Here is a 24,277-nt window from a genome sequence, read left to right as displayed (position 1 = left end):
GAATTTCTATATAGTTTGTTGGAGGAGGAAGTCTGATGTGGTCATGGCTGCTGTGACTTTGGACCAACAGATGTATAACCCTACAAGGCTCCCCAAATTATCACTGCCTGTAAAAGTCTCACACTGAACCTCCAGCATCTTGCAAACTCTGCCTTTCCACTCTACTCCAAGTATTCAGTTTCTCAGAAAGTAAAACATTGCATAAGACCAATACGAAAAGTAATTGGACCTTGATTTTTAAATAAAATGCAAATGTACTTTTATCAGTGTAGTGGTTGGAATACCAAGTAACAATCCAGTTCATTTTCTTCTTGGCCCAGGTAGGATACAGATATTGTTTCTGGTCCAGTAGTGCAACTTAATACACAGAATGTGACACCAACTAAAAATTTTGTTATTTATTTTTAAAGCTGAAATTTGGGTCCTAATTTTTGAGGCCTATAACCGCCCAAATATAAATACACTAAATGCTTAAAGTAAATCACTCTCATTTGAGTTTCACTTTTTAGATTAAAAATATTGAATTGACTGATAAACGTGCAGCACTCAACAATGCTGTACTGTTCATTTCGACAGTATGGAGTAACAGTAAAGTAACTTTGCATTTTACATCTGCATCATCTGTTGCAGGCATGTCCAATCGCTCTATCGAAATGTCGATCGTTAATCCCCGACGATTAAAAATGTGACCATTCCAGCTGCGGGTTTGATTGCTCTGGTCTGAGAAAGTAAAACTCTACAGTTTTTTTTTTTTCTTTAAGGAACTGACAGAGGCTCGTCAACAGGGGGAGAGAGACCAAACGAGGCGTGAAGTCTGCTTCGTACGTGGAGCTGGTAAACGATATTAAACGGTTTAGTATCCAAATCTTTGCGTTCGTTCGTGGCTCTGTTCGGTGAATCCAGACCGTAACGGAGAGCCCTCTGCATGGTGAGTTTCGTCTGTTTTTTTTTTTAAAGCAGCTTGTGAGAATGGTGAAGTGGTTTCGGTCGGAGGAGCACTTTAAAGACTCGTTTGTGAGTTAAGTCAAGACTGGCGCATTTTGATTGCGCGTTAGTAAATCTTTAACGGTTGTTTGGAAGTCGAGTTTTAGATGGTGACGGTTAAAAGTGGGACTTTATGTCATTTTTAGGCTTGAGCTAGCTGCTTCAAGACCACAAACTGATTTGACAAAAAGTTGTACGGATTATTTAAAGGTTAAACAAGTATATGAATAAAAAAAACCCACATAATTACCGCATGTAACCAATTAATTAATTTGGGTATTAACACGACAAAGAGAGCTATTTGGCCTGTCACACATGGCTACGGCTAGTTGGTGGTCCACAGCGCTGTAAATGCAAAAGCAAGAATCACTACAATGTCAAGATTTTGCTGACTTTAAAGGGCTTCTTTTAGGAAGAAATTGGACCAGCATTTTTAAATGCCGACTTTACAGGGCTTGTGTAGGGAAAAAAAGTTTATGTACAAGTCAGACTGTAACTTGTAACGTTCTACTTTTTAGATTCCCTAGAATTGAAATCCTCTTAAAATAAGTTCCGATATCGCAAAAGCTCCATTTTGAATGGTGGCGAATACAACCCGGCTAGAATATTTGACATTTGCACCAACCCAATTAAAGTTTTTCAAAAACACTACATTTACAGGAATGCATAATGATTAATATCATGAATTACTGTTTTTTCTACTTTCAAATGTGTTTCTCAGAAGGCCCCTGAGCTCCACAGGCATGAGAAACTTGACTCTACTATAGGCAGATGCGAGTCCCAGGCTGGATTGAATGGCCCCGAGTATCCAAGGTAAGCACTTAGCCAGTACATTTGAACTCGTTATTGATCTGCTTCCTGTGCTGCAAATGACCAGAGAAGGGCAAAGTCTATGTAGAGAGAGAGGGTAGATAAGAGATGATAGGAAGGAGAAGCACGACTCTGAATAATGAAAAGGTAGACTAATGATGTTGAAACTCTGTGCCTGGTATTACTGTCAAGGAGAAAAGAAAGTTTTGAGTCATACAAAGGGGTTGAGTAATGTTTGTTTTTCCAAAAAGATTTGTAAAAGTTAAAGAACAGTTTTTCTTTTTTTGTAAATTGTGTGCTTACCTTTTTCCTTTAAGCACAGACCACAGAAGGGTAAAACTATATACATATATATATATAAGATTGAGCTGAAGAGGAGATTTTTTTAATGGTTACAACAATACAAAAAAAAGTTAGTAATTTGTAAACGAAATTGTTCGTTTGAGTGTACAACACAAGAGATTGCGTATTTTCCACTTGGTGAAATGTTTTTTTGTCTCTGGTCTATTTTTCACCTCTGATCCAGATTTACAAAACAGGGATATTATCCTCTTGTCATATGCTAACTCTGTTTGGCTTCAGGCTCTTATGCTTTTTATACTCTTCAGCCTCTTGACTCTTGCCCCATTTGGACTGAATGAAATAGAAGTGGAGATTTGTTTTTCTAAGAGCATGGGATTTTCTATCCCTCTTTCCTTTTTTAAAGCCAATCTTGCAATTACATGACAACCTGTTTATAGCTATTCTTGATGATGCTGGAAAACCTAAATGGTATATCAACTTAGAATCATGTTGAAATAATTGACAGTCTTCACAAAAATGCAAAGCCATAAGGCCTAACTCCTTGTCACATGAATGCAGTCAACTTTTTTTATCAGAGAAATGTCCAACACTTTGCTCAAATGCACACAGAGGTGTGTCCATATTTCTGTAAAGGTCTTTACAATCAATAATGGCGGCATTTGTCTGCAAAGTACTGTTAAATAGGCCTGTGCAGCTAAAGCTCCTTGCAAAAGTATTGATAAACCTTTAAGCTCCGTCACAGGAGTTTATGTCCTAAAGACGTAAAATCTTTAGGACTTTATGTTATTGACCAAGACAAAGTGGTGCATAATTGTGGTATGAATTAAATTATTAATTAGAAAATGTATTTTAAAAGAACTTCTTTTATTTGTGAGATGACATCTGATTCTGTGTTTTGTAGCTAAAAGTCTTTTGGGGTATGTCTCTCAGATTCCCACATTTACAGAGTGCTTGCATTCCCTCCACATGTGAATCTTTGCAGCTCCTCTTGTGTAAGCATGACTCTTTAGGCAACTTCTCTAAAAAGTGTTGACCTTGCTCAGTCTGTCTGTGTGGTTAGACATATTTTGGTAAATTTGGATGTAAGCTGTACTGCGTTGTTTTTAATTGATGGATTAACCAACTCTCTGTGAGATGTTGTATTTGTTTTATGGCATAATTCAACTTTATGCTTCTCCACACTTATCTGCTGTTTTTCTTGGCCTTCATGGTTAACTCTGTTCTCTGTTTGTCCTTAATAAACCTTGGAGGCCTTAAGAGAACACCTGGTTCAGCACCTTATTACCAGGGATTAATCCTATAATATAATCCCTTTATAATATAAGCTAACATAATTTGTTTTATTGGGTATTTTATTGTACGCATGTCTGTTTTCTAAACAGGTGACTTCTGAAGGCAGTTGGATACACAAAATTTTATTTACTGGGTATAAGATCAAAGAAAGCTGAATACAAATGCATGCCACACTTTTCAAATTTTCAGTTATGAAACATTCTTAAAATAAAGTTCTTGTTTCCTTCCACTTCATGATTATATGCTCATTTATGTTGAATTATCACCTAAATTGCAATAAGTTAGAAGGCAAACTCTTTGGTTTAAAATTGTGACAAAATGTATAAAAATTTAAGGTTTGTGCCTAGCAGTGTCTAGCATTAATTTAATTTTGCTAACCTGTATAAATGCATATGAATCTTTGTTGACATGGCCTTATTTGCACTCTAATATGAGCTGGGATAACATCAGCCTACTTATCTTTAAATACAAATGTAAAGGCACTTGTCCAATCACTGATATGTGGACTATTCCTTAGGATTTGTGAAACTGTGGCAGTGTCAGCTTGCAGCTTGTTTTAGCTGCTGTCTCTGCCAGCAGCAGCCCTTGCATTCCCATCAGCGTAATGATCACTTGTTACCAACAGAAAGAGACAGACGTAAGGTAGGAGGTGAGGACATGTGTAAATATAGTGTTTCTATAAATAAACTTTAATGGATTCTGGGACTTAAAGTAGAGTGCACACAGTGATGGCAAGAGAGCAGAAATTCTGATAGAGATGAAAACTAAGATATGACCATTATCATTATTATTATTTGCACTTTTAATGTGAGCCCTGAGGAATGTTTTCTGTCTCTCATGAAGCTAAAACTGAGCTCTTTTTATGGGATCTTTCAAAGACCCCAGCGAGGTGCTCTCACACTTCAGTTTGTTTTGGATAAAGTGCAAATTTGAAGAATTTTATTCGCTATCCCATTTTGTTTTTTGCTGCATCATTTATATGCATCATTTGAAAAAGCAGCTATCCAGTCTGCATTTCATTTAGTTCTTTTTGAAACTGCTTTTTATTACTGAATGAAGTCCCTTGGGGCCCTTACATGCTTGCTGCTGTGGAACTGAGCCGAGTGGCACAAATTATAATTACTTGAGACAGATTATTGCGGTGCTTTCGCAGGTGTGATGAATGTAACTAGAAACTGGAAAAATCCACAGCTCTAAACCAGGAAGGGAAACAATCTTGGCTTTATTGTCCCGTTGCACGATCTCATAAACGTCTGTAGTTTTCTTTTAATTGTCTGATTTTAGTGAGTTTGATGAATGTAGCATGTTGACATTAAGCAAGGCTTGGGAACTATTTAGAGAAACAAAGGAGTCTTTGTGGAAGGAAAGCAGCATGTTGGATCTGCGCTCTTGTGGTTTTGACCAGAGTGGAGTTAATGGGCAGACAATTTCTTTAAAGAGCACCATTCCCATTCTGAGTATTTTGTTGGATTCCTGCAACCAAGAATCAGCCTGAAATACTTCACCAGTGTATTTCTTTTTACATTTGGAAGGTAGCTGGAAGTTTTTAGTCAGTTCCCCTTGAACACTTGCACTTTTTGTTGCATCACAACCACAACCCTCAGCATATTTGGATTTTTAATTTTGATAGACCAACAAAATGTAGTTGTTTGCCAAATAGATTCAGATCAATCAGAATTAACTAAGAGTTTCTGTGAACAGCAAGTGTGAAGTCTTGCCACAGATCCTTCATTGGTTTTAAGAGGGGAGATTGATTGCAGCATTCTCACTCATGAACATACTTTGATCTAAACCACGCTGCTGTTTCTCTCTGTATGTTTGGGTTTAATGTCCTGCTGGAAGATGACGTCCAATGCCATCCTAAACTTTTTGCATCAGCTAACGGGTTGAACAGCTCTGTGTTTCTCTCCATCTTCTCATCAAACATGTCACTGTTGAGGGAAAGTGCCCCCCTGTATAATGTTGCCACTACCTTTTTTGAGAATGGGGATGTAGCGATAATGGTAATGTGCAATGTTAACAGATCCTCTACACAGTTTTTCAAATGTGGATGTAAGTCATGGTGTATCACATGAGGATCCACATAAACTACATTGAGGTTTGTGGTTTTAAAGTCACAGAATGGGAGAAATATTTCAAGGAATGAGAATACTTTTTGTGAATACTTTATGTGAATATGTAGAAATAAAAATGAAACAAACCTTAAAGTAGCAAAAGTTAAAAGACCTGTTTTAATTTTTTAAGTTTCATTCTGTCAATTTTAGTTGCTAAAGCTCCTGAAGAGGTTCGTCTGGACGCTGCCATGTTCTTAAGTGACCTACAGGATTATTCAGCTGATAATGGATTAGTTTTGCTTCCTAACAGATGATTTTAGGTGTCGACACTTATCAAAAGTTCCTACCTTTCCAGATGACCTAAAACTATCAAACATGTCAGTTTGAGTAGCTTCTGGGAAAGCTGTTTCTGTGGCGGCAGATCTTTGACCGACGTCATTTTGTTTGCTCTGCAGCTAAAGGCATTCATGCAAAAATAATGAGGGCTTGTTGATGTGTCTAAGCAGTTCAGCAAAGAGTTCATTATTTGACACCAACAAATCTAGGCTCCTGATCTGACATGGTCTGAAATGCATTGAGGTATATACACCAATAAGCTTGGTGTATATTTTTTAGTTTTAATTTTGTTTGCTTGTTTACAATAGCAGTACTAATATTTAATCTGCATGTAGTGTCTTGGTAATGGAAAGATTATTTGTTACATATTTCATTCTTTCCATCCGTCTGTCATCGGTTTCTTAAATCAGAAGATTTCTACTTCCCACTCAGTCAACACTCTGTCACATGCTCCACACAAAATGTTGTGTTGTAATCCACAACAGCTGAGGAATTCCAGGCAATAGTTGAGAAACTTGGTTATCTTGCTGGTCATTTGTAGGCAAGTGATAACTGTCCAAATCTGTCACAACAGATGGCAAATATTATTCCGTAATCCTGTTGGAAATGATAATGGCAGTTGTTTTCTTCCTAGGTGAAAGTGTGTCTAGCTTTGTTTTTTTGTCAAATCTTTCAGTGGAAAAATATTTCATGTAACGATGCAGCCAGCATGCTGCTCCTGGCTGATTTTTGATTTGATTCAGATTTTATTTTGCTTTTTGTTTTTTTGGCAAATGACCTATTAAAGAGGAAAACTGAGATATGGATTTTTTTTTAATTGAGGTGGTCATTTTGAATGGAGCAAATAACGCGAGTTATTATACCAGGTTATTCTCATTTGTGTATCATGTCCCTAACCTTGATCTGATTTTTACTGTAACACAAAAGAAGTGCATTGCATTTCTTGGTTTTGATTTGTTCAATAAAAATCACTATGATTTTCTCATCAACAATAAAAAACCTGCACAGTACAGCAATAATGATTAGATTTCATTATATTCTTTTCAAATAGCACTTGTATGCTATTTGTTATAATAATACTTAAGAGTGTTAATTCCATGTACAGTTTATTGATGCTGTATTGAGACTACAAATTACTGAATCCTTAACTTTCACAGTTGCAAAATATTTAAGTATTTAATACAGTGATAATTATGTGTTTTAAAGATAAAATTAAGTACAGTTAGTGAAGCACATTTTCAGATGAGTTAATGCTGATGTTGTAAATAAAAACCATATTTAGAAAAATGTGTCTGTTAGGATGTGAAGCGGTTTGACTTAATTCAATCTCTCACCTTTTAGTCAGTCCTTGACCTTAGTTTAATAACATTTTTGTTAGATAAGCTTGCTGCTTATCTTGTCTGGTGTTGGCTGATTGAATGCTGCCATCATGTTAAAGAAATGTCATCCATTATTACAGATGCATTAGTATGCAAGTTCTTCCGTTTCATGGTAATTACAATGAGGCATTTACATATCTCACTTTACAATAGAAGGACAGGTTTACTATAGAAAATATCTGAAAAAGTTGGATTATAAGTATTTTCCAGGTTTGTATAGCCATTGATAAATAACAGTCCAATTCATTTGTCCAAAACTAATTATTAAAAATAAAGTGCTGATGATCTGAATGGTTTCCTTAAACGTTGTAGGGTTATACACCACAATTTAGTTGAAGTGTGTTCTCTGGACACTGCACTGCTGATGTTGCTGGAGGAGTTGCTTAGGGTTTTGCAGTCAGCTGATACTTGGGATGATCTCAACACAAAACATTTTAGTTTGTCGTGTCACTAGTTTGTCAGCATTCTTAAGAACAGGTTCGGTACTGTCGGGCAGCTGGCTGCTTTCTGTTTGTCTCCACAACATGAAGTCAGCAAGGTATTGGTCAACTTATTTAATTGTTGATTAAAATGCCACATGCACAACGGGGAGTATAGTGGTGGGGGAAAACTGCTGAAATTATGTCATTTGAATCACAATTTAGTAATACCTAGTGACCTTTGAGTACAATCATTGTTGAACTAGAAAAGACAACAGTTTTGAGAATAGAAATATTTAGTTTTAGGACTCACCACTCTGCTTTTAGTTGTGTTGACCCATACTTTAAGGTTGAATATCTACCTACATATTATGCATAAAAATGCCTCTCATAGTACAACAGAGACAGCGGGATCAAGGTTCAGGTTTTTCCAGAGTTATAACCTGTTGAACCTTACCTGTTTAAAAAAATGAGGGAGTGTTCAACCACATTCCAAGAGCATTCTCAAATGTGTCTTGTCATTTTTTACCCTTTAACATTTAATATGGTTAGAGCATCTGTAATACTGGCATAGCATTAAAGGGAACACTGAGATGCGAGACCGTCATTTGTTGCCCTTTCAGCCAACGCTCAGGACAAACCATTACCAACCTAAGTAAACGGCAGGATTCAAGTAAGGACTTCCTCTAATCTCTCTCTTGGCAACCTCTGAAGTGTTTCCATGCTTTTCTCTGCTTGGTGTTTTTCTCGTGCAGTTTGCCTTCCGTCTCTCAGCAAGCGTCCTCTTAATGTCAGTGGTGTCCTCTGAAACAGCAGAGCATGACATTTGAGATTCTCTACAGGAGCTAATATGTTGCATTTGCAGCAAGAAACGAGCAGAGTGACTCCCAGAAATAACCTCACAGAAAGATAATTGAGTTTTGTAAAATGAAAACTGACCGCCTGTTCTCCTGTTTAAAGCTCAGGTGCATTTACAGAACTGTCAGGATTTGTAGCTGTAATGGGTAAGAGTTGCTTCTTACGTTTATCTTTTTTCTTATTTGATTAATACTATTTTAACTACTGGTCATTTTCAGATAAATATATATTGGTATGTATCTGAGAGATGCCCTTTTGTTCCACAGATGGCACTTTTTCCTGACGTAGCAGTTTCTTAAAAAGTGAAAACTGCAATCGGTGCACCGCTACTATTTGATATATTGTACTTCTGCGGTCTAAAATGTTTTTTGCAGGTTTCTTCCTCTTAAGGCAGGTTGGCTGTCAACTGTTAACATTACCTTATGCTCTTAGGGAGGTTTACTGCTTCCCTTTTGCAGCTTCTGGAGCTTTATAGATCTTTTCTTATTGCTCTTAAATATCAGAGTGTGGGTTATGTAGCACAGCTGGGTTTAAGGCTCTATTTGTTTGTTGTCTCATAGGCAGAATCCCTTGGAAAAATTAGAGTTTTCCTTGTAAGCAAAGGTTTCCAAAGCTTGTCTCCAGTTGTTCTTGCTATGTTAAATATGGTTTAAACGTCTAGCAGCACTTCACCATTTTGTTTCTCAGCCATGACTGTTTAGGTAAGCCTTTGCATGGATGAGCGTCTGTGTAAATGTTCTTTTTTGGGTTATTTATTAGTATTATTTTGGGTTAGTATTACCTTTCTAAAAGCTTGTGTGTAGAAAAGCAAAATATTTGCCTGAATTCTTGTAGTAACTATGTGTTAAGATCACTGTAATTTCTTCTATTTTGCAAGAGAGTGATGAAGGTGGAGCAATGGTACATGGCATGACATGATGGCCCATTTCCTCTACTTCCCTTTTGTCCCAGATCCCAAAAGTCTGATAAAAATGTGACTTTTAAAGTGATCTCACACTGACACAACAAGTCATGTTATGGTCAGTAGCCTGCTCTGTAGTAAGTCAGCTGTTCCTGAACATCACATCATAAGGAAAACTGTATGATGTTGGGTGAGTGTGGGGGTTGTTTGTTTTTGATTCACATATTGACTTCCTAGATGTCAGTTGACAGCAATGTGAGATTACTAATGAGTGGCTGTGAAGTTGTACTGTGAGAACAGATGAGGCACAACAGCCCATCAAGAATCTCCCAACATAAGCAGGTTATGTGTTTCAATATGACTGGCATTTAACTGTATGGCTGTTTGGAAGAGATTTTTGTATTTTTTATTATTTCTATAAAAACCCAAGACATTTCATATTACTCTTATTTATATTTGAATAATTCCCTCCATTTTTGCTAAGCACAGTTGAAACTTTAGTTGAGTATTTCGATACTTCCCAGGTCCAGTAATTTGTTTTGTCTCCATGTACTTGTACACATTGTGATCAGTATGTTGAAAACATCAATGAACATCAATTGTAGAAACACAAAGTGGGTTTCCTTTTATGTTGTGCTTAAGTTTGTAAATTGTCACAGATAACACTGAAATCCAATGTTATGATTATCAGAATGAACAGTGTAACTGTTCAAGTATGTAGAAATGGCATCCATTCATTAAGTGTGTTCAGTTCCCAAAAAAGCTTAAAGCAGGAAGTGGTAACCCACATCCAAAACCCAAATTTTAGTTCATATTTATTTAAACTGTGAATGTGTTTTGAAAGTGAAGAATGGGACAATATAACAGTTTGGCCAACTCACTTCTAATGTGGCTTCTGATAAGCTACATTTAAAAGTTTTAAGTTTTAATTTACTTGCTATTCAGTGTTGCCAGGTTCTGGTTTTATCAGAAGATAAACATCAAGTCCAACTTTATCCTGCTTTTTTTTCTTTTTTTTTAGGATGCTGTTGGAGATTTTCAGAATTGTGTTGACATGCTATCCAATTCCAAATGCCTACTACAATGGCTCATTGTGTTGCAGTGCACCAAAAGCTGGCTAACCAGGGACAGAGGTGGCTGGCAGATTGCCTGACCTCGTAACGAGCTCACTCATGACCCATGTAACAATGAGTGGGTGAGTGGAGTCTGTAAATGAGTGAGCCAGTGTGACCTGCCGCCTCCACAGCCTAGACAAAACACAAGGACATGAATGCCAGATGTCAACATGCTATTAGCAGAACTCTTATTTTCTCCAGAGGACGTCACAAAGATGCAAATAGAGCTAAAAATTTGAATATGAATTTGTATTTTTAATCTGTTTGAGAGTTTTGGCCTTTTTTCTCAGCCTCACTAAACGTCGATGGGAAGCTATTAAAACCTTAAAGCAAATACTAATCTCAAGGAAAGGGCTTTGCAATAATACTCTGTTTTGATAGCTTAGCATTTTTTATTACAGATTTGATTTAATTTTTGCCTTGTCAGATGGGTGAAAACCTGTTAAGAATTTGGCTGTTATTTTTGGCTTAGTTATTAAATATTTTATAAGTGGCATTTTATTACAGTATTTTTTACTTGGACTCATCACACATACCCTTCAGACAGTAGATACCCATGGTCATATTCTGTCTATTTTTGCTTGACTATTACGTTTCTTTATTTGGCTTTATTTAGAGCTTTTTTTTCAGCCTATATGTCCTCTACAAGTTTAAACTTAACAAAAACATTAACATGTTGGTTATGAAAGGCAATTCTATAATTTCTTTGTCTTTCAGTTAAAGTTTTCTGTGATGTTTGTTGGTACAACTGTAGAGATAAGTGTTAGAAAAATTATCCTCCTGTTCATTTACTCATGAGTTTATTTTACAAGTTATGTTTTCATATTATTCTTTTCATATTATTCTTTTTATATTATTACTCTCATATTATTCTTTTTTTTATATTTACTTAACTTCTCTTTCTTTTGTAGTATATTATTAACTTTGTTTAGGATGGTTGCTTGGAAGCTAAAAACGTTAAACATTCATGTGTTATTAGTTCCATATGTAACTGATTAGTTGTGGTCAGTCACATGCCCTTGTAAGGGCATGTCCATAGGAGGTTCCAGAATGTAAAGACGGTTGGTCAATTCTCTGTGTGACTGTGTGAAGAAGCCCAACCTCCTTTTTCTATACAATAAAGAGAAATGCAAAGAAAGATCTAGCAGAATTGATTTCAGACAGTGTTTGACAGCGATTCGTCGCGTCTGTTCTCAATTCTCCTGTTCTGCAGAAAAGAAAAGAAAACTAATCTCTGTCTCTGGCTGATTCTTTGCAGGTTAGGATAAAATAAACCTATCAATAAGTCACACTCGTCTGGCATTACTGCATTTCAATGGATCCAGATATTTGAATATTCACTTAAACTCTGTTTATTTTTTGCAGACTGACTCAGTGGCCGTACTGAAATGACCAGCCAGTATCCTAGCCATGGAGCGAAATCCACAGATAAAAAGCCATCTGTCGTGGCCCCTAAACTCCATGTCCAGCGATCACCATCAAAGGAGGCCATTACCATCCACTTCTCAGCTCTTGGAAAGGAGGAAGAAGAGGAGGAAGATGGTCTGTTCATCACAGCCCGTCCTACAGCTTCAGCTCCTCTGGACGACTCTAATATCGTGACGGCCCTGGAAGCAAGTGAGGAAATGTTTGACGGGGCATCTCTGGATTCTGCAGCTGGTGTTGCTGTCATGCCTGATTCCTCTAGGTTTTCTCCCAGTTCAAGTAATCACTCTAACCGTTCTCCTACACAAACTCTGTCTTCACATGTCCTTGAGCAAAAGGCCTCATCTGCCAATTCTTCTCCCATAAAATCTCTGAGCTTTCCCTCCACCTTAGCCTGGGCAAAGTCACCTTCCTCAGACACTGAGTCCCGTGAAGGGCCCACCTCTGCTCCGACATCCTCAGTTAGACACAGACAACTCATGAAAAATCTTGTCAAATCTTTATCGTCGGATACATCCCAAGACTCGTCCTCTTCTTCCACATCGTACCGTCTTCCAGATTCTCGTCTTAACCTGAATCTCTTAAAGCAATTTGCACAGTCAAGGATGCCGTCTGCTGCCTTGGCATCAGTTAACGACTCTAAAACTGCCCCCCCCTCGCCATTGGTGTCGCCAGACAACCGAAGCTTCTTTAAAGTCTCGGAAGTCGAAGCACGATTTGAAGACACTAAGCGGCGTCTCACGGAAGCCATTTCCGAACCACTCCAGCTTCTCAGCAAGATCATGGATGAAAAGAGTGGTGGTGGCATTTACCGGCCTAAGGGGCTCTCTGCCAGTGCCACAGAACTCTCCACCATCAGTTCTGTCTGTAGGAACCAGGAGAGCAACAACAACTACTGCATCAAAGAGGAAGATGGAGTTGACGTTCAGGCAGAAAGCCCCAACAGCTGGACCTCTGTTGGAGCCGAATCACTTGATGAGCCCTCTGCTGACACTAAAAGCCCCAACAAACTATCTTTACTTTCCTTGTCTGCACTGGCAAAACAGGAGGAGGAGGACTTTTGCATTTTGAACAGTGAAGACTTTGAGACTTGCACTGACACAGAGGGTGAGGGTAATGAAGGAACTGCTACTACTCAAGCTGGCAGTCAACTCCCACAAAGTGGTAGTTTGGACCCAAGCAATGATGATGAATGTGAAGTGTGTGAGCAAGCACCTAATGTGCCATACTATACTCTCGCTTTCCTTACTCTTCTGGTCTATGGATGCTTTGTATTGCCAATTCCAGGCTATATTAGAGGAATGCTATTTGGGATTGGGGTAGGATTCTTTTTGGCCATCGGTGTTGTTTGGCTCACAGGGCCAAAATCACGTGGACTTGAAAAGAGACATTCAAGAAAACTGTCGAAAATCATCAGGTTGGACGTCAAAGAGCCAGAAACATACAAGGTCGGTTATTTCCACTTTATTATTTTATTCTTCTATGCTTTTGCCATTTTTCAGCTCCACAATAGTTTTTTAATATATATAATTTTAAGAACATGCAGAGATCATTCAGTGTCCTGTACGCTAAAAAAATGCATTTTTTATTTTGAATGTGGTATCACAAAACTAGATTGAGTTGCCACATTATTGAGCAGTTTGGTTAATTATGTTATTAAAAATATTTTAAACTGGTCAGATAATAGGATTAAAATATTTAGAAAATAATTGCAATAATGAAATGCTTTCTTTTTTTAATAAAACATGGCAACTGTGACTGAATTTAGCTAGATAAAATTTAATAGGCATGTATTAACATTTTTCTTGCAGCTTTGTATATTTATTTAGAATTGTATAATAATTTACTACTATGTTCATTTACATTTAAATTTGATAAATGTGTAAAAAAAGAACAGTCAAAAGTTGTGAAAAGAGGGCTGTTACTAATTGCATACCAAACTCCCCATTCATGCTCACTGATTTCTCAGTAAGTAAAATAGTGATGTCATTCTCCAACTGGAATTGGAGCTGATAAGGTGAAGATAAACATGAGTTGGAAGTTAGGTCTCCAAGCCACTGCCTGCTGCATTGCAGCATTTGTCCTAACAGACCAGCAGCCTCTCCACAAATAAAAAAAAAAAGCTCTCTGTTTTTAACTCCTCATTTCAGCTGCAATCTACAGTGCTGTGATCTGTGTTAGTAAAATAGCTGTAGTGGTAAATGGCCTGCGCTTGTATGCGTAGAGGGAAAGCAAAGACTCTTTACGATCCTCTATGTAAGAGTCCTCAACACCAGTCCTTAAGGGTTGATGTCCTGCAACTTTTAGATGTGGTCTTGGTCCTTGGGCAAAGACTCTGTTGATATTTAACAGGGTCTTTGGGTTAATAGTTTGCAATTTTCTGATTTCAGCTTCAATATAGCGCACTAAAGCATCATCTATATTAAACTGATATGTTATTTTTTCAGGGCTGGATGAATGAGATATCGAACTACGACCCAGAGACATACCATGCCACACTTACTCAGTCTGTGTTTGTTCGCCTTGAGGGCTCTATCATTCGTCTTTCCAAACCCAACCACAACATTTCCCGCCGTGCTGGACACAGCGAACCAAAGCCTGATGTGAGCTTTGTCAGTCAGAAGATATATGACCTTCGCAACAGCAAGGTATGCTTTCACACTACTGTCTTACCATATTTTCAAAATATAATCTTAAACATCCCTACACCTTTGAAGATTATCTTTAAAGCTTTTCATAAACTCTATAAAAAGCAAATCTGCAAATAATAACTGACTATGTGATAACTTCCATTGAAATTATAGCAATGATATTAGCTTTTTGGAAAAATAATAAATATATGATGACCTGAGAAGTCTATTTCCCCTCACCCCCCACAAATCTTCCCTCAGGTCTATTTAACACCTTTAAATCTAGCCAAAAAGAGAGTATGGAACAAAAAATATCCCATCTGCATTGAACTTGGGAGACAAGATGACTTCATGTCAAAGATAGATGAGCCAGATGAGGGCAGGTTGGAGGATGGCGAGACTTTGAGTGCTGGGATTAATCAAGAGGGAACCAGTGAAGCACAGGACCGGCGGTCCTCCCTGTTCAAAAGAGAGTTGACCATCTTCCTGTTTGGGCGGACGGGGAGGGAGAAAGAGGATTGGTTTCAGCGCTTCCTCTCAGCCTCTAACGTCAGAGTGAATATGAAGAAAAGACCTTCTGTTGGGATCAGTACAAAAGGTCAGAGACTTTATTTATTTATTTACTAGGACTTGTCTGTTGACAATTTTCTTAATCCTTAAGTCAAAATCCCAGTTAGGATAATTTAAGATGGTAATCTGTAATTTGTTACAGCCACAATCTCAGACTGTCACAGCCCCAGAAGTAGCCGCACCTCTAGCGACGAAGCCATGGCACCACTGTTCAAGTCAAGAGACACCACAAGCTCCCTGACATTATCAGGGAGTTCCAGGAGCAAGCTGTTTTTAGAATACAGTGTGTACATGGCCTCCTTGCTGCAAAACCACCAGGCAGACAATCTCACATCTGCTGGCTTTGCTCAGAGCCCGCAGAGCAGCCCTGGAGTTGATAAAAAGGTATAGCGAGTTTATTATCTTTTTATAAGCTTAAAATATTTAGTTCTCTTTTTAAGGTGATAAACCTGTCACCTCATTTGCAGTTTGTGTGTTCATAACATGAATGGTGGAGGAGCATAATAAAATGCATCAAGTTGAATGTTTCATACTCCTGTTAACGGGAACTTTGTGTTTAGGTTCAGAGCAATACATCAGCTCCGGAGCAGCCCAAGGGACAGGAAGAGGACTCTGTTGCCTGGGTGAACGCAGCCCTTGGCAGACTCTTCTGGGACTTCCTGACTGAGCCCTACTGGTGTGAACAAGTCTCCAAGAAGATTCAGATGAAGCTCAGCAAGATACGAGTGAGTGTAACAAGATCTGGGAAAGCTTTTGTTCTTAGAGTGCAAAAAGTTCCCTTTCTTTCCCATTTTAATGTCCTGTTTGAACTTCAGTAAGTCATCTTTATTGCATACAGATGGCTAAAGGCATTAAGCTGCTCTGATGTGAATGGCTGATTCACTTGGCATTGTGTTTACAAACATTTACCTGATGAAGTGTAGTTGTTGATGGAGGTTCAGACTGTATGCTTGGGTCTCTTTCAGCTGCCTTACTTCATGAATGAGCTCACCCTGACAGAACTGGACATGGGGACAAGCACTCCCAGAATTCTTGGAGCATCTGCACCTTCCGTTGACTCCCGAGGCAAGAGATGGACCACACTACACACACAGACATACACTCATAGTATGTCTCTGACCAGGAGTTAATCACACATTTCCACAAACATTTCAATCTATATCCGCTCTGTGATAACGCACGTCAAGGAGAGATAACCTTATTTCTTTTTGGTTTGTAACCAAGTTGCAGATTTTGAATTTAATGTGTTACATCATTATCAGGTTTTGAGTCCCGCAGTGTTCCTCATTTAACATTGTCACAGGCTTATCTTTCCATATGCAAATTTTTTTGAACAGTTGCTTTGACAAAGCTACCCCAGTGTGTGCAACACTCTAACAGGCTCCCATTGAAAATTTGTTTGAAATGCCCATCATACCTAAGCTGCATTAATTCAAAATAAGAATATATAATACTCTTACTTGTTTTACTGGTCATAAAATAGTTATCCTTTATTAGAACAGAAAGTGTATAAATATACTGACAAAAACATTTTGTGACTTCTGAATTCACCAGACATTCAGAACAGTTTCACCCATTAAAAACATTTGGGTTTTTTTTAAGTACAAGTTCAGTAATGTATGCTTTAGAGCTTATCAGGCAGTCAGGTCAGAGAAACATTGCTCTTGTGTGTGTTTAAAGTACAACCGTTTGTCTTATCTAAGGTTGCTGTTACATCGTCACCTCAGGGCTTTGTTTTATGTTGTTCTTTGGTATCGCTTTAGAAGCTTTGCATGGTTGGGTGTGTTGCAGAATGTAAAAGATTTTACAATGCAGTGTAAATAATTTCATATAGATTCTCAAATTACTGTACAATTGACAGAAATATGCTGCAGTGTGAGCAGGTCAGAGTTTTTTGGGTGCAGTACAGACTGGCCATAAACGCATAACCAGGATGTGTGCCTGTGTAATTAATATGTAAAGCTTAAGCCTGTACTGACAATATGAGACTTGAATTTTGACTAAACACGAAAAAGTGTTGATAATTTGGAGTTACTAATGTCTTGGTGAACCTTTTTTAAAAAAAAAAAAACAACAAAAAAAAACATGGTAACACATTTAATAGAAACAGCCTTTATTGTCCTGCAGAGGGAAAATTCAGGTGCAACAGCAGTATCAGGTGTAGGAGTTCACACAAAAAAGATCACATAATGCTAAAAAAAATATATATATAGAAAAGATTAACAAATTTACTATTGTTATAGCATATTATAATTTCAGAAATAGTTTTACATTTTTTTCAAAACATTCAGACTCAGAGCAGGATTAAGCTTTACTGCTGTTTTGTCATTATTCCATACAGTCTGTCTTTTCATCACATGTATATTTTCTGCTCTGTTGTTTTTTCTGCATTCTGTATTCATTTTCCATTGTATCTTCCTCTTTGTGGGTATACTCTCTCTATGTCTCAGTTTTCACTGTTCTTCTCTACACCATGAGTCACTGCCTCATTTTTATTGCCACAGCTCTCGTATAACCCTTTAATGAGACTAAGAGTTGATTTCTTCACTAACCAAAATGGCAACTGCTTTTGTTTATGGTTTCAAACAGTGTGACCTGAAATGCCTTATAAAATTCATTCATGAAACATAGACCATTGTTCTCCTCTTAGTCAGAACATAGATATAGACACACTCAAGAGATGTTAGTCTAACAAAAACCCCTATACTTGTGGATAAAATTTATTTGAGACGTTTGGGGTTTTTTTGCAATGTATTGTTGTTTTCTTTACACCAGTTCTCATTAATTTTCGATCCAAGCCAGGTAGAACTCTCCAAATTTAGCAAGCTGAACTATGTGCAATGCAAATCTCCTCTACCAGTTTCACAGTCAGTCAAAACCCACCAGTCTGAGCAGAGCAAACTTGTTCATCCTGCCTGACTGCTTTAATGAGTTTTTTCATCTATTTTTACATACTGCTTTGCCAAACCTTCAGTTCTGTCTTTTGTTTTCTTCAGGCTTTGATTTTTTTTCTCTCTACTTTCTGTTCTTCTTTGTTTTTCCATTCCTCTTTTCTGACTTCTTTTCTGGCTCACCTTGCTTCATAATTCTGTATGAAAACAAGGTCCATTCTTATCTGCTGCTGATCCAACCTCATCAGCTTTAAACAGTTTTTTAATTGTTTAATTTGTTTTCAATACTATTATTAATTCTTCATTTTATTTATTTGGATTTTGTCAAACCTCTATAGAGTGCTAGAGGCGGAAATGCTAATTATGTACTAGCTAACCCAGTTGAATAGCAATGTCTTTAAGCTATTGCTAGCAGTGACATCTAATGAAATTATGTTTTCTTAATGGCAGAGAAAGTGGCAAACCAAATATGTAGGTCTAAATGCCTGTTTTAATATTAGGTTATCTAAATAGCTGTTCATACAAGTTTACCTTCTCACTCTTTATTGATTTATTATTTGTCAAAATTTGCTGCCATCAAGTGGTAGAAACATAAACTATAACTTTGCACAGCCCACCTCATACCTGCTTTTTTTTTTACAAAAAAAATTAGGACATAATTCTGCCTAATCAAAAAATTCAACGGAAATATATCTGTAATGCTATTAAATCAATCATTGTGACTGGATGTTGGTGACATCCAATTTTTGTTGTCATTAGGGCCAAAAACCAAAAGTTTGATCGAAAGCACTTGAGGGCTACAGAAAATATATATAATGAATCAAAAAAATATCTTAAATATGTAGATTTTATTAAAAAAATGTTTGTACATATTTGTTGAAAGTATAGTATGAGATAATCAGTGAAAAGGATCTTAGTGCTGTCAATCATGCCTTTGTGCATGCTGCTCTCTCCTCCTCTTGCTGTCCGCTGCGAAGAAGCTACAGAGTAGTTTCTTCTCAGCTACTCCCCATCCGAAAAGCCTGTTGTGACTGCTCAGGGTAACGGTGGATAAACAGTTCTGTAAAATTGAGTTATTTATCTCCCAATGGGACATTTAACAGCATTAACATGCTGCTAAATGTCATAAACAGTGTTGCACAATTGCCACATTAAAAGACAGGCAAATAAGTTCGCAAATTTTTGGCAGGTCCATTGTCCTCGTATTTTTTTACACTTGGCAAAAAGAGTATTCTTGCTGTATTTATCCAGGTTTAATCAGTGACAACTTAAACATTGTGTTTTACTTTAAAAATATCCAATAATACTGTCTGTAAAAAATCTGTAAAAACAGTGTTCATGTGCATCAGTCGCCTGTGCTTACAGGGCATATTGTCAGTCGGGGTGACTGAACAAATTCATCCAAATCAGTAGAGTGGGAGGAGTGTTGCTTTATATTTATCTCATATCTTCTGGACCACCATACACATTTCTAATGAATTATTTATATTTATTAGGTCTCTGGTTTGATTTGGAGATCTCCTACAACGGCTCCTTCCTGATGACTCTGGAAACCAAGATGATTCTTAATCGACTGGGAAAGGAGGAAGAGAGTCTCCGCTTGGGGGAATTTGGCAAAGATGGGTAAAATGGAGGACAACTGTCTTTACTTAAACATTTCAGAACAGTTTTGGCTGCATTTTTGTCTCAATCTAGGAAATTGTTGTTTCTCTAATTTTTTACAAATTTTTTCCTTCCCTCCTTTAAAACTTGTTCTTATTCCTGCTTCTCCTTCTTTTTGACTTCTACTTTTCTACGGCTGTTAATTGGATGTTTCTTCCTTTGGTGAGTTCGGCTTAACATTCAACCTAAATGTACAATTAACCAATGCCTTCATGTGTTCAGTAATTTATTTCTTTGTTCTTCATATTTTCAAAATGTATCTGATAAATTACTTCTAAGTAATTAAAAGCCGGGATATCAGAGATTGACGTCGCTTCTGTAATGGTGATAGTTTGAAGCATGTTTTTCTGTATGGCTAGAGAATGATACCTAATCACATCTTTTTAATCAAAATTAAACCATAAAAAGTCTTCACAATCACTTCATGGCTCTTTTATATAAGGTTTTGTGGTGACAAGATTGGTTTGAAAAGTGAGAGGGTCAGTAATTATCTAAAATCCCTCCATTCAGTGCTGATTTGATAAGTCCCCAACCTGCTGTGTTCAGACTACTAAACCAGAGTTCAACTTATATCCTTGATTTGGTGATCATCAAGTTATGCTTTTAAGCTTGTTGTTCAAGATATAACATTCGGTCTGGTGCAACTTCTGGCTGCCTTGTGTTTATTTCTCATATATCCAAATATGTATGTATGTAGTAGCCCTGATCCGTTTTGGCTTTTGATTGCTCCCAGGCACAGGCCTCGGACCTACTGCCTTTCTGCTAGTGATGAAGAGTCATCAAGTGCAGGTTCATCAGATGAAGAAGACAACGCGGACATCTCAAATGATTCAGCTGGATCAGAAAGGTACTGCTAAGCTTGTGTAATACTTTCTGTTTACACATTTAGTTTTCCTAATTACAGTTTTGTTATGTAATGTAATATCTTGTGCGATGTCTTTGTAAAGATGCGTACATGACATAACATAATTATCCACACAAACTTGACTAGGCAGTAAACGCAACTAGAATGGCAATGACCAAAGCCTTCGCAATAAATAAATGAATAATAAGCCAGACAGTTGATTTTTAATTATGGAATGAAAAATCAATTCATTAAAGAAAAAACACAAGTGAATAATACTTATTTCCTTCTTTTTGTTGAATGCAGTCTAGTGGGTGGACGTAGATCGAGCAAGATTATGCGCTTTGTGGACAAGATTGCCAAATCCAAATACTTTCAGAAGGCCACTGAGACAGAGTTCATCAAAAAAAAGTTGGAGGAAGTGTCCAACACACCCCTCCTCCTCACTGTGGAGGTTCAGCAACTCAGAGGAACTCTAGCTGTCAACATTCCTCCTCCTCCCACTGACAGGATTTGGTATGTAAAGGAAGAATCGTCTTACTGTTACAATATTCAGTAGATTGGTCTCCAAAGCAAACATCCATATTTTGTTCAAAGGGGGTAAATTGTTACATCTTCATCATCAGTTTGTTTCCTACAGATCAAAGAAATCAAGTGAATAAATGGATTTAAGATGACTCCTAATGGTGTTATCGTCCCTCCATTTCTGCAAGGATTTGCTGAAATTACAAATCTGTGTTTATAAATGAAGAGAAATTAACAAGATGTGTTTGTTGTGAGAACAAGTAATTGCATTCTACTGTACAAACACCTGTTTAGAGCTTAAGGGTTGTATGTCTCCCCCCTGGTGGTAAAGGCTTTTTTTGTTTAAAAGGTATTGTACAGTAGAAATTCAAAATTTTTGAAAGTGAATGATTTTGAATGTTTTCTTCTGAAGGTATGGCTTTAGGATACCACCTCACTTGGAACTGAAGGCTCGACCAAAACTTGGGGAAAGAGAAGTGACTCTGTTTCATGTTACAGACTGGATTGAGAAAAAACTGTACCAGGAATTCCAGGTAGTATTGTATAAAGTGACTTTCAAAAGTACACATAGTACAAATTGGCCCTCTAGAATTGTAAAAAAAGGAAAAATACATAAATGTTTCACATTACAACTGTTGATGTACTGCAAATTCATTCCTGAGATAATCCATAAAGTATTACTTGTGTGCTTTTTAAAACCTTTAGGTCACTCAAATTATAACTGAATCAGTCATACTCCTGACAAGACACACAAAATGTTCACAAAAACTGTATTATTCTCTGTCCTTTTTCAGAAAATCCTTGTAATGCCAAACATGGATGACGTGTGGCTGACTTTAATGCACTCTGCCATGGACCATCGAACAGCTGGCGGACCCTTAGTCAGCTTCCCAGGAATCGAGAAGCTGTCCTGACAGCAGCCATCAGCCTTGGAGTTTGTTTACAGTATTGTCTAAAGCTTCTGGAGTTTCATAATGAAAGTTCAAGCCAAATTCTTCAGGCACTGTTGTGAGAGACATTCCCCCACAATCAGCCACTGTCTGGCCTACCAGAAAAGAAATGCTACAGTTTTCTAGGAACCAGGTTAAAGTGACCAAGTAGAAACTAATGGCAACATGTTGCTTGCTGCTATGTTAACTAGTACTCTCTAATGTAAGGAACTCATTGATGAGTAACTGTTATTTGAAAGTGAACCATGGGTTGGCTCTTAGCTGATTCCAGTGCTCAAGGTAATAAGTAGGAAAATACTCTGATTATTGTAAATATGTCCTATAATCAGAAAGATGGAGATGCATTCACCAGATACCTTAGTTAGTTAGCTGACCGAACATGAAGAGGAGCACTGTATGTTCTGTTTATTTTGCAGGAGATCTGAAACCTTTTTTTATGATCAGTTATTAATATACAGTATTTTTACTTTTATTTGTTGTGACCAGACCTGAGCACCCCGTACAACTGCCAAAACTTTGTTTTTTAATTTTATTTTAATACCACTGATGCTCTTATCAAACTGTATGTTAATACCGCACAGCTGAAGTAGTAAGGATATGATCTGCCTTGGAAATTCTATATATGTTTATTGCACAAGCAGAATAAAGCCAACAAGTGCTTCATAGACTAAGAGACTATATAAAAATGTGTACCTGAAGAGTACAATGCCTCTAGAATTTGGTTGAATGTATATCAGGAGGCTTTTGGGTCCATTGCTTTGGTACCTGAAAACAGTTTTTACCCAGATCATGTTAGGCTGGGTTATGCAAACAATTGCACAAACTTCGTTTCCCTGCCCTCAGGACAAACACGATCTTTGCACATTTTTTCCAGATGGTCAGCAAAGCTAATGAAGTAGCACCTGATGCATTTTTGCCATACAGCACATGTTGATGTTGATATTGGGAGAGAATGTTGACCAACTTGGAAGGTGCTTTTTAAAACTACCTGCCATACTGTATGTAAACAGACGGTACACTCAACACAGAAAGCATATTTCTTGCCAAGAATGTAGCTACAGGTTCCATTTTCTGAAGAAATGTTTCTAAGCCAAAGTCCTTTAGAGTCGGATTCTTTTGTGTGCTTAAATCAATAAAGCTTTGTAGGTTCTTACTGAAGAGTGTGCTGCAGACTTGCATCAACTTTGTTTACAGAAGTTCTTACAGTTTGGTTTCATTTTAGTTCTTTGAATCACTGTGACAATAGTTATCTTGGTAATTTTCCTTTACTTTTTGTCTGGTTTCCAGTTTACATGGCCTTTTGAAGATGCTTAAAGTGGGTTCTGGCTTCAGTTTTTTTGACTTTTTGGTATTATGAGAATGAAACAAGATTTTTGAGGAAATATTAATAAAGATGTGTAATTTGTATCTGTGAATTATTAATTATGTCTGACAATGTAATTTAAGGCCAATATTCAAATATTATAAAGGCTGAAAATGATTCCACATGTATCTGCCTTATTTATATAGCAAAAATAAATCTGTTAATGATAGCCTTTGTTGTTGTTTGGCTTACAATTTATCCTTCTGAATTTGTTCTCATGCCTTTTTTATATACATCTTTATTCCTAAATTGTTGCGTAAACATGAGGGTCCTCAGTCAGAGGCTTCTTCAGAATTGCTGTAATATAGAATGCTACAGCAGACACAGACGAGCAACTACAGCTGTGAAGAAAATTGTATGATTTAAGTTGCAGCATTTAGCTTCTGCATTGATGGATGACTTTTTACATTAAGACCTTAATGCCGTCATCAGTCTAGTACTTTACTTGGAAAACTATTCATACTACAAATTACTTGAATAAGGCCATTAGTAATTAAAATACTTTTGCATACATTTTGTATTTCAATTCAGAATTGTAAAATTATGGGACAGGTTAAATGAGGAGTTAAAACGAAGTTAAAATTTAATACAATTTAAAAGGAAATAGGTAATTTCCTCAAGATACAGAAATGTGGGTGAGAGCACAAATGTGTATGTAAATTGAGGCTAGTGCATGAGTGAGTATGGAGGTATGGATGCATATATCTAGACATATGCAAACCCAGATAAAATTTAAAATTAACCTCTCTTTTTTATTATTTAATAAAAGGTTCATCTGAAAATAGTGTAGGAGTTTATGGGGTAGAAGTTCACAAGTTTCTTACTTCTTCCTACTCCTTTTCTAGCATGTTAATATTATTGTGGTACAAAAATATGTATTTTGCATTCCTTGCTCATGTGTGTAATTTTGTACTTAATGTTCAAAATAAAAAAATGTAACCTCTTAAAGCATGTACTTCGCTATA

At 37.1% G+C, this 24,277-nt stretch overlaps 1 protein-coding gene across 6 annotated transcripts; it reads left to right on the top strand.

The window, feature by feature from the left end:
* The first annotated feature begins 753 nt into the window (after positions 1–753).
* Positions 754–23,481, top strand: LOC114143927 (testis-expressed protein 2-like). Of its 6 annotated transcripts, none has more exons than XM_028016339.1 (13): positions 758–928; positions 1,706–1,797; positions 11,818–13,325; positions 14,325–14,525; positions 14,769–15,105; positions 15,220–15,461; positions 15,638–15,802; positions 16,043–16,142; positions 19,465–19,591; positions 20,370–20,477; positions 20,781–20,990; positions 21,412–21,532; positions 21,794–23,481. In XM_028016339.1, the coding sequence occupies exons 3-13, from the start codon at positions 11,841–11,843 to the stop codon at positions 21,911–21,913; spliced, it is 3,216 nt and encodes a 1,071-aa protein (XP_027872140.1). In that variant the 5' UTR covers positions 758–928; positions 1,706–1,797; positions 11,818–11,840; the 3' UTR covers positions 21,914–23,481. The 6 variants fall into 6 exon arrangements, 5 of the variants coding, with proteins under 5 accessions (XP_027872140.1, XP_027872137.1, XP_027872136.1 ...); XM_028016336.1 differs by having other exon boundaries at positions 759–928; positions 1,709–1,797; positions 20,364–20,477; XM_028016335.1 differs by having other exon boundaries at positions 759–928; positions 20,364–20,477.
* The last annotated feature ends 796 nt before the right edge of the window (positions 23,482–24,277 follow it).

Source organism: Xiphophorus couchianus, chromosome 5 (genome assembly GCF_001444195.1).
Source record: "Xiphophorus couchianus chromosome 5, X_couchianus-1.0, whole genome shotgun sequence".
NCBI classification, from domain to species: Eukaryota; Metazoa; Chordata; class Actinopteri; order Cyprinodontiformes; family Poeciliidae; genus Xiphophorus; species Xiphophorus couchianus.
Note: the sequence above shows the minus strand (reverse complement) of the source record. Positions and strands in the feature narration are given on the sequence as shown.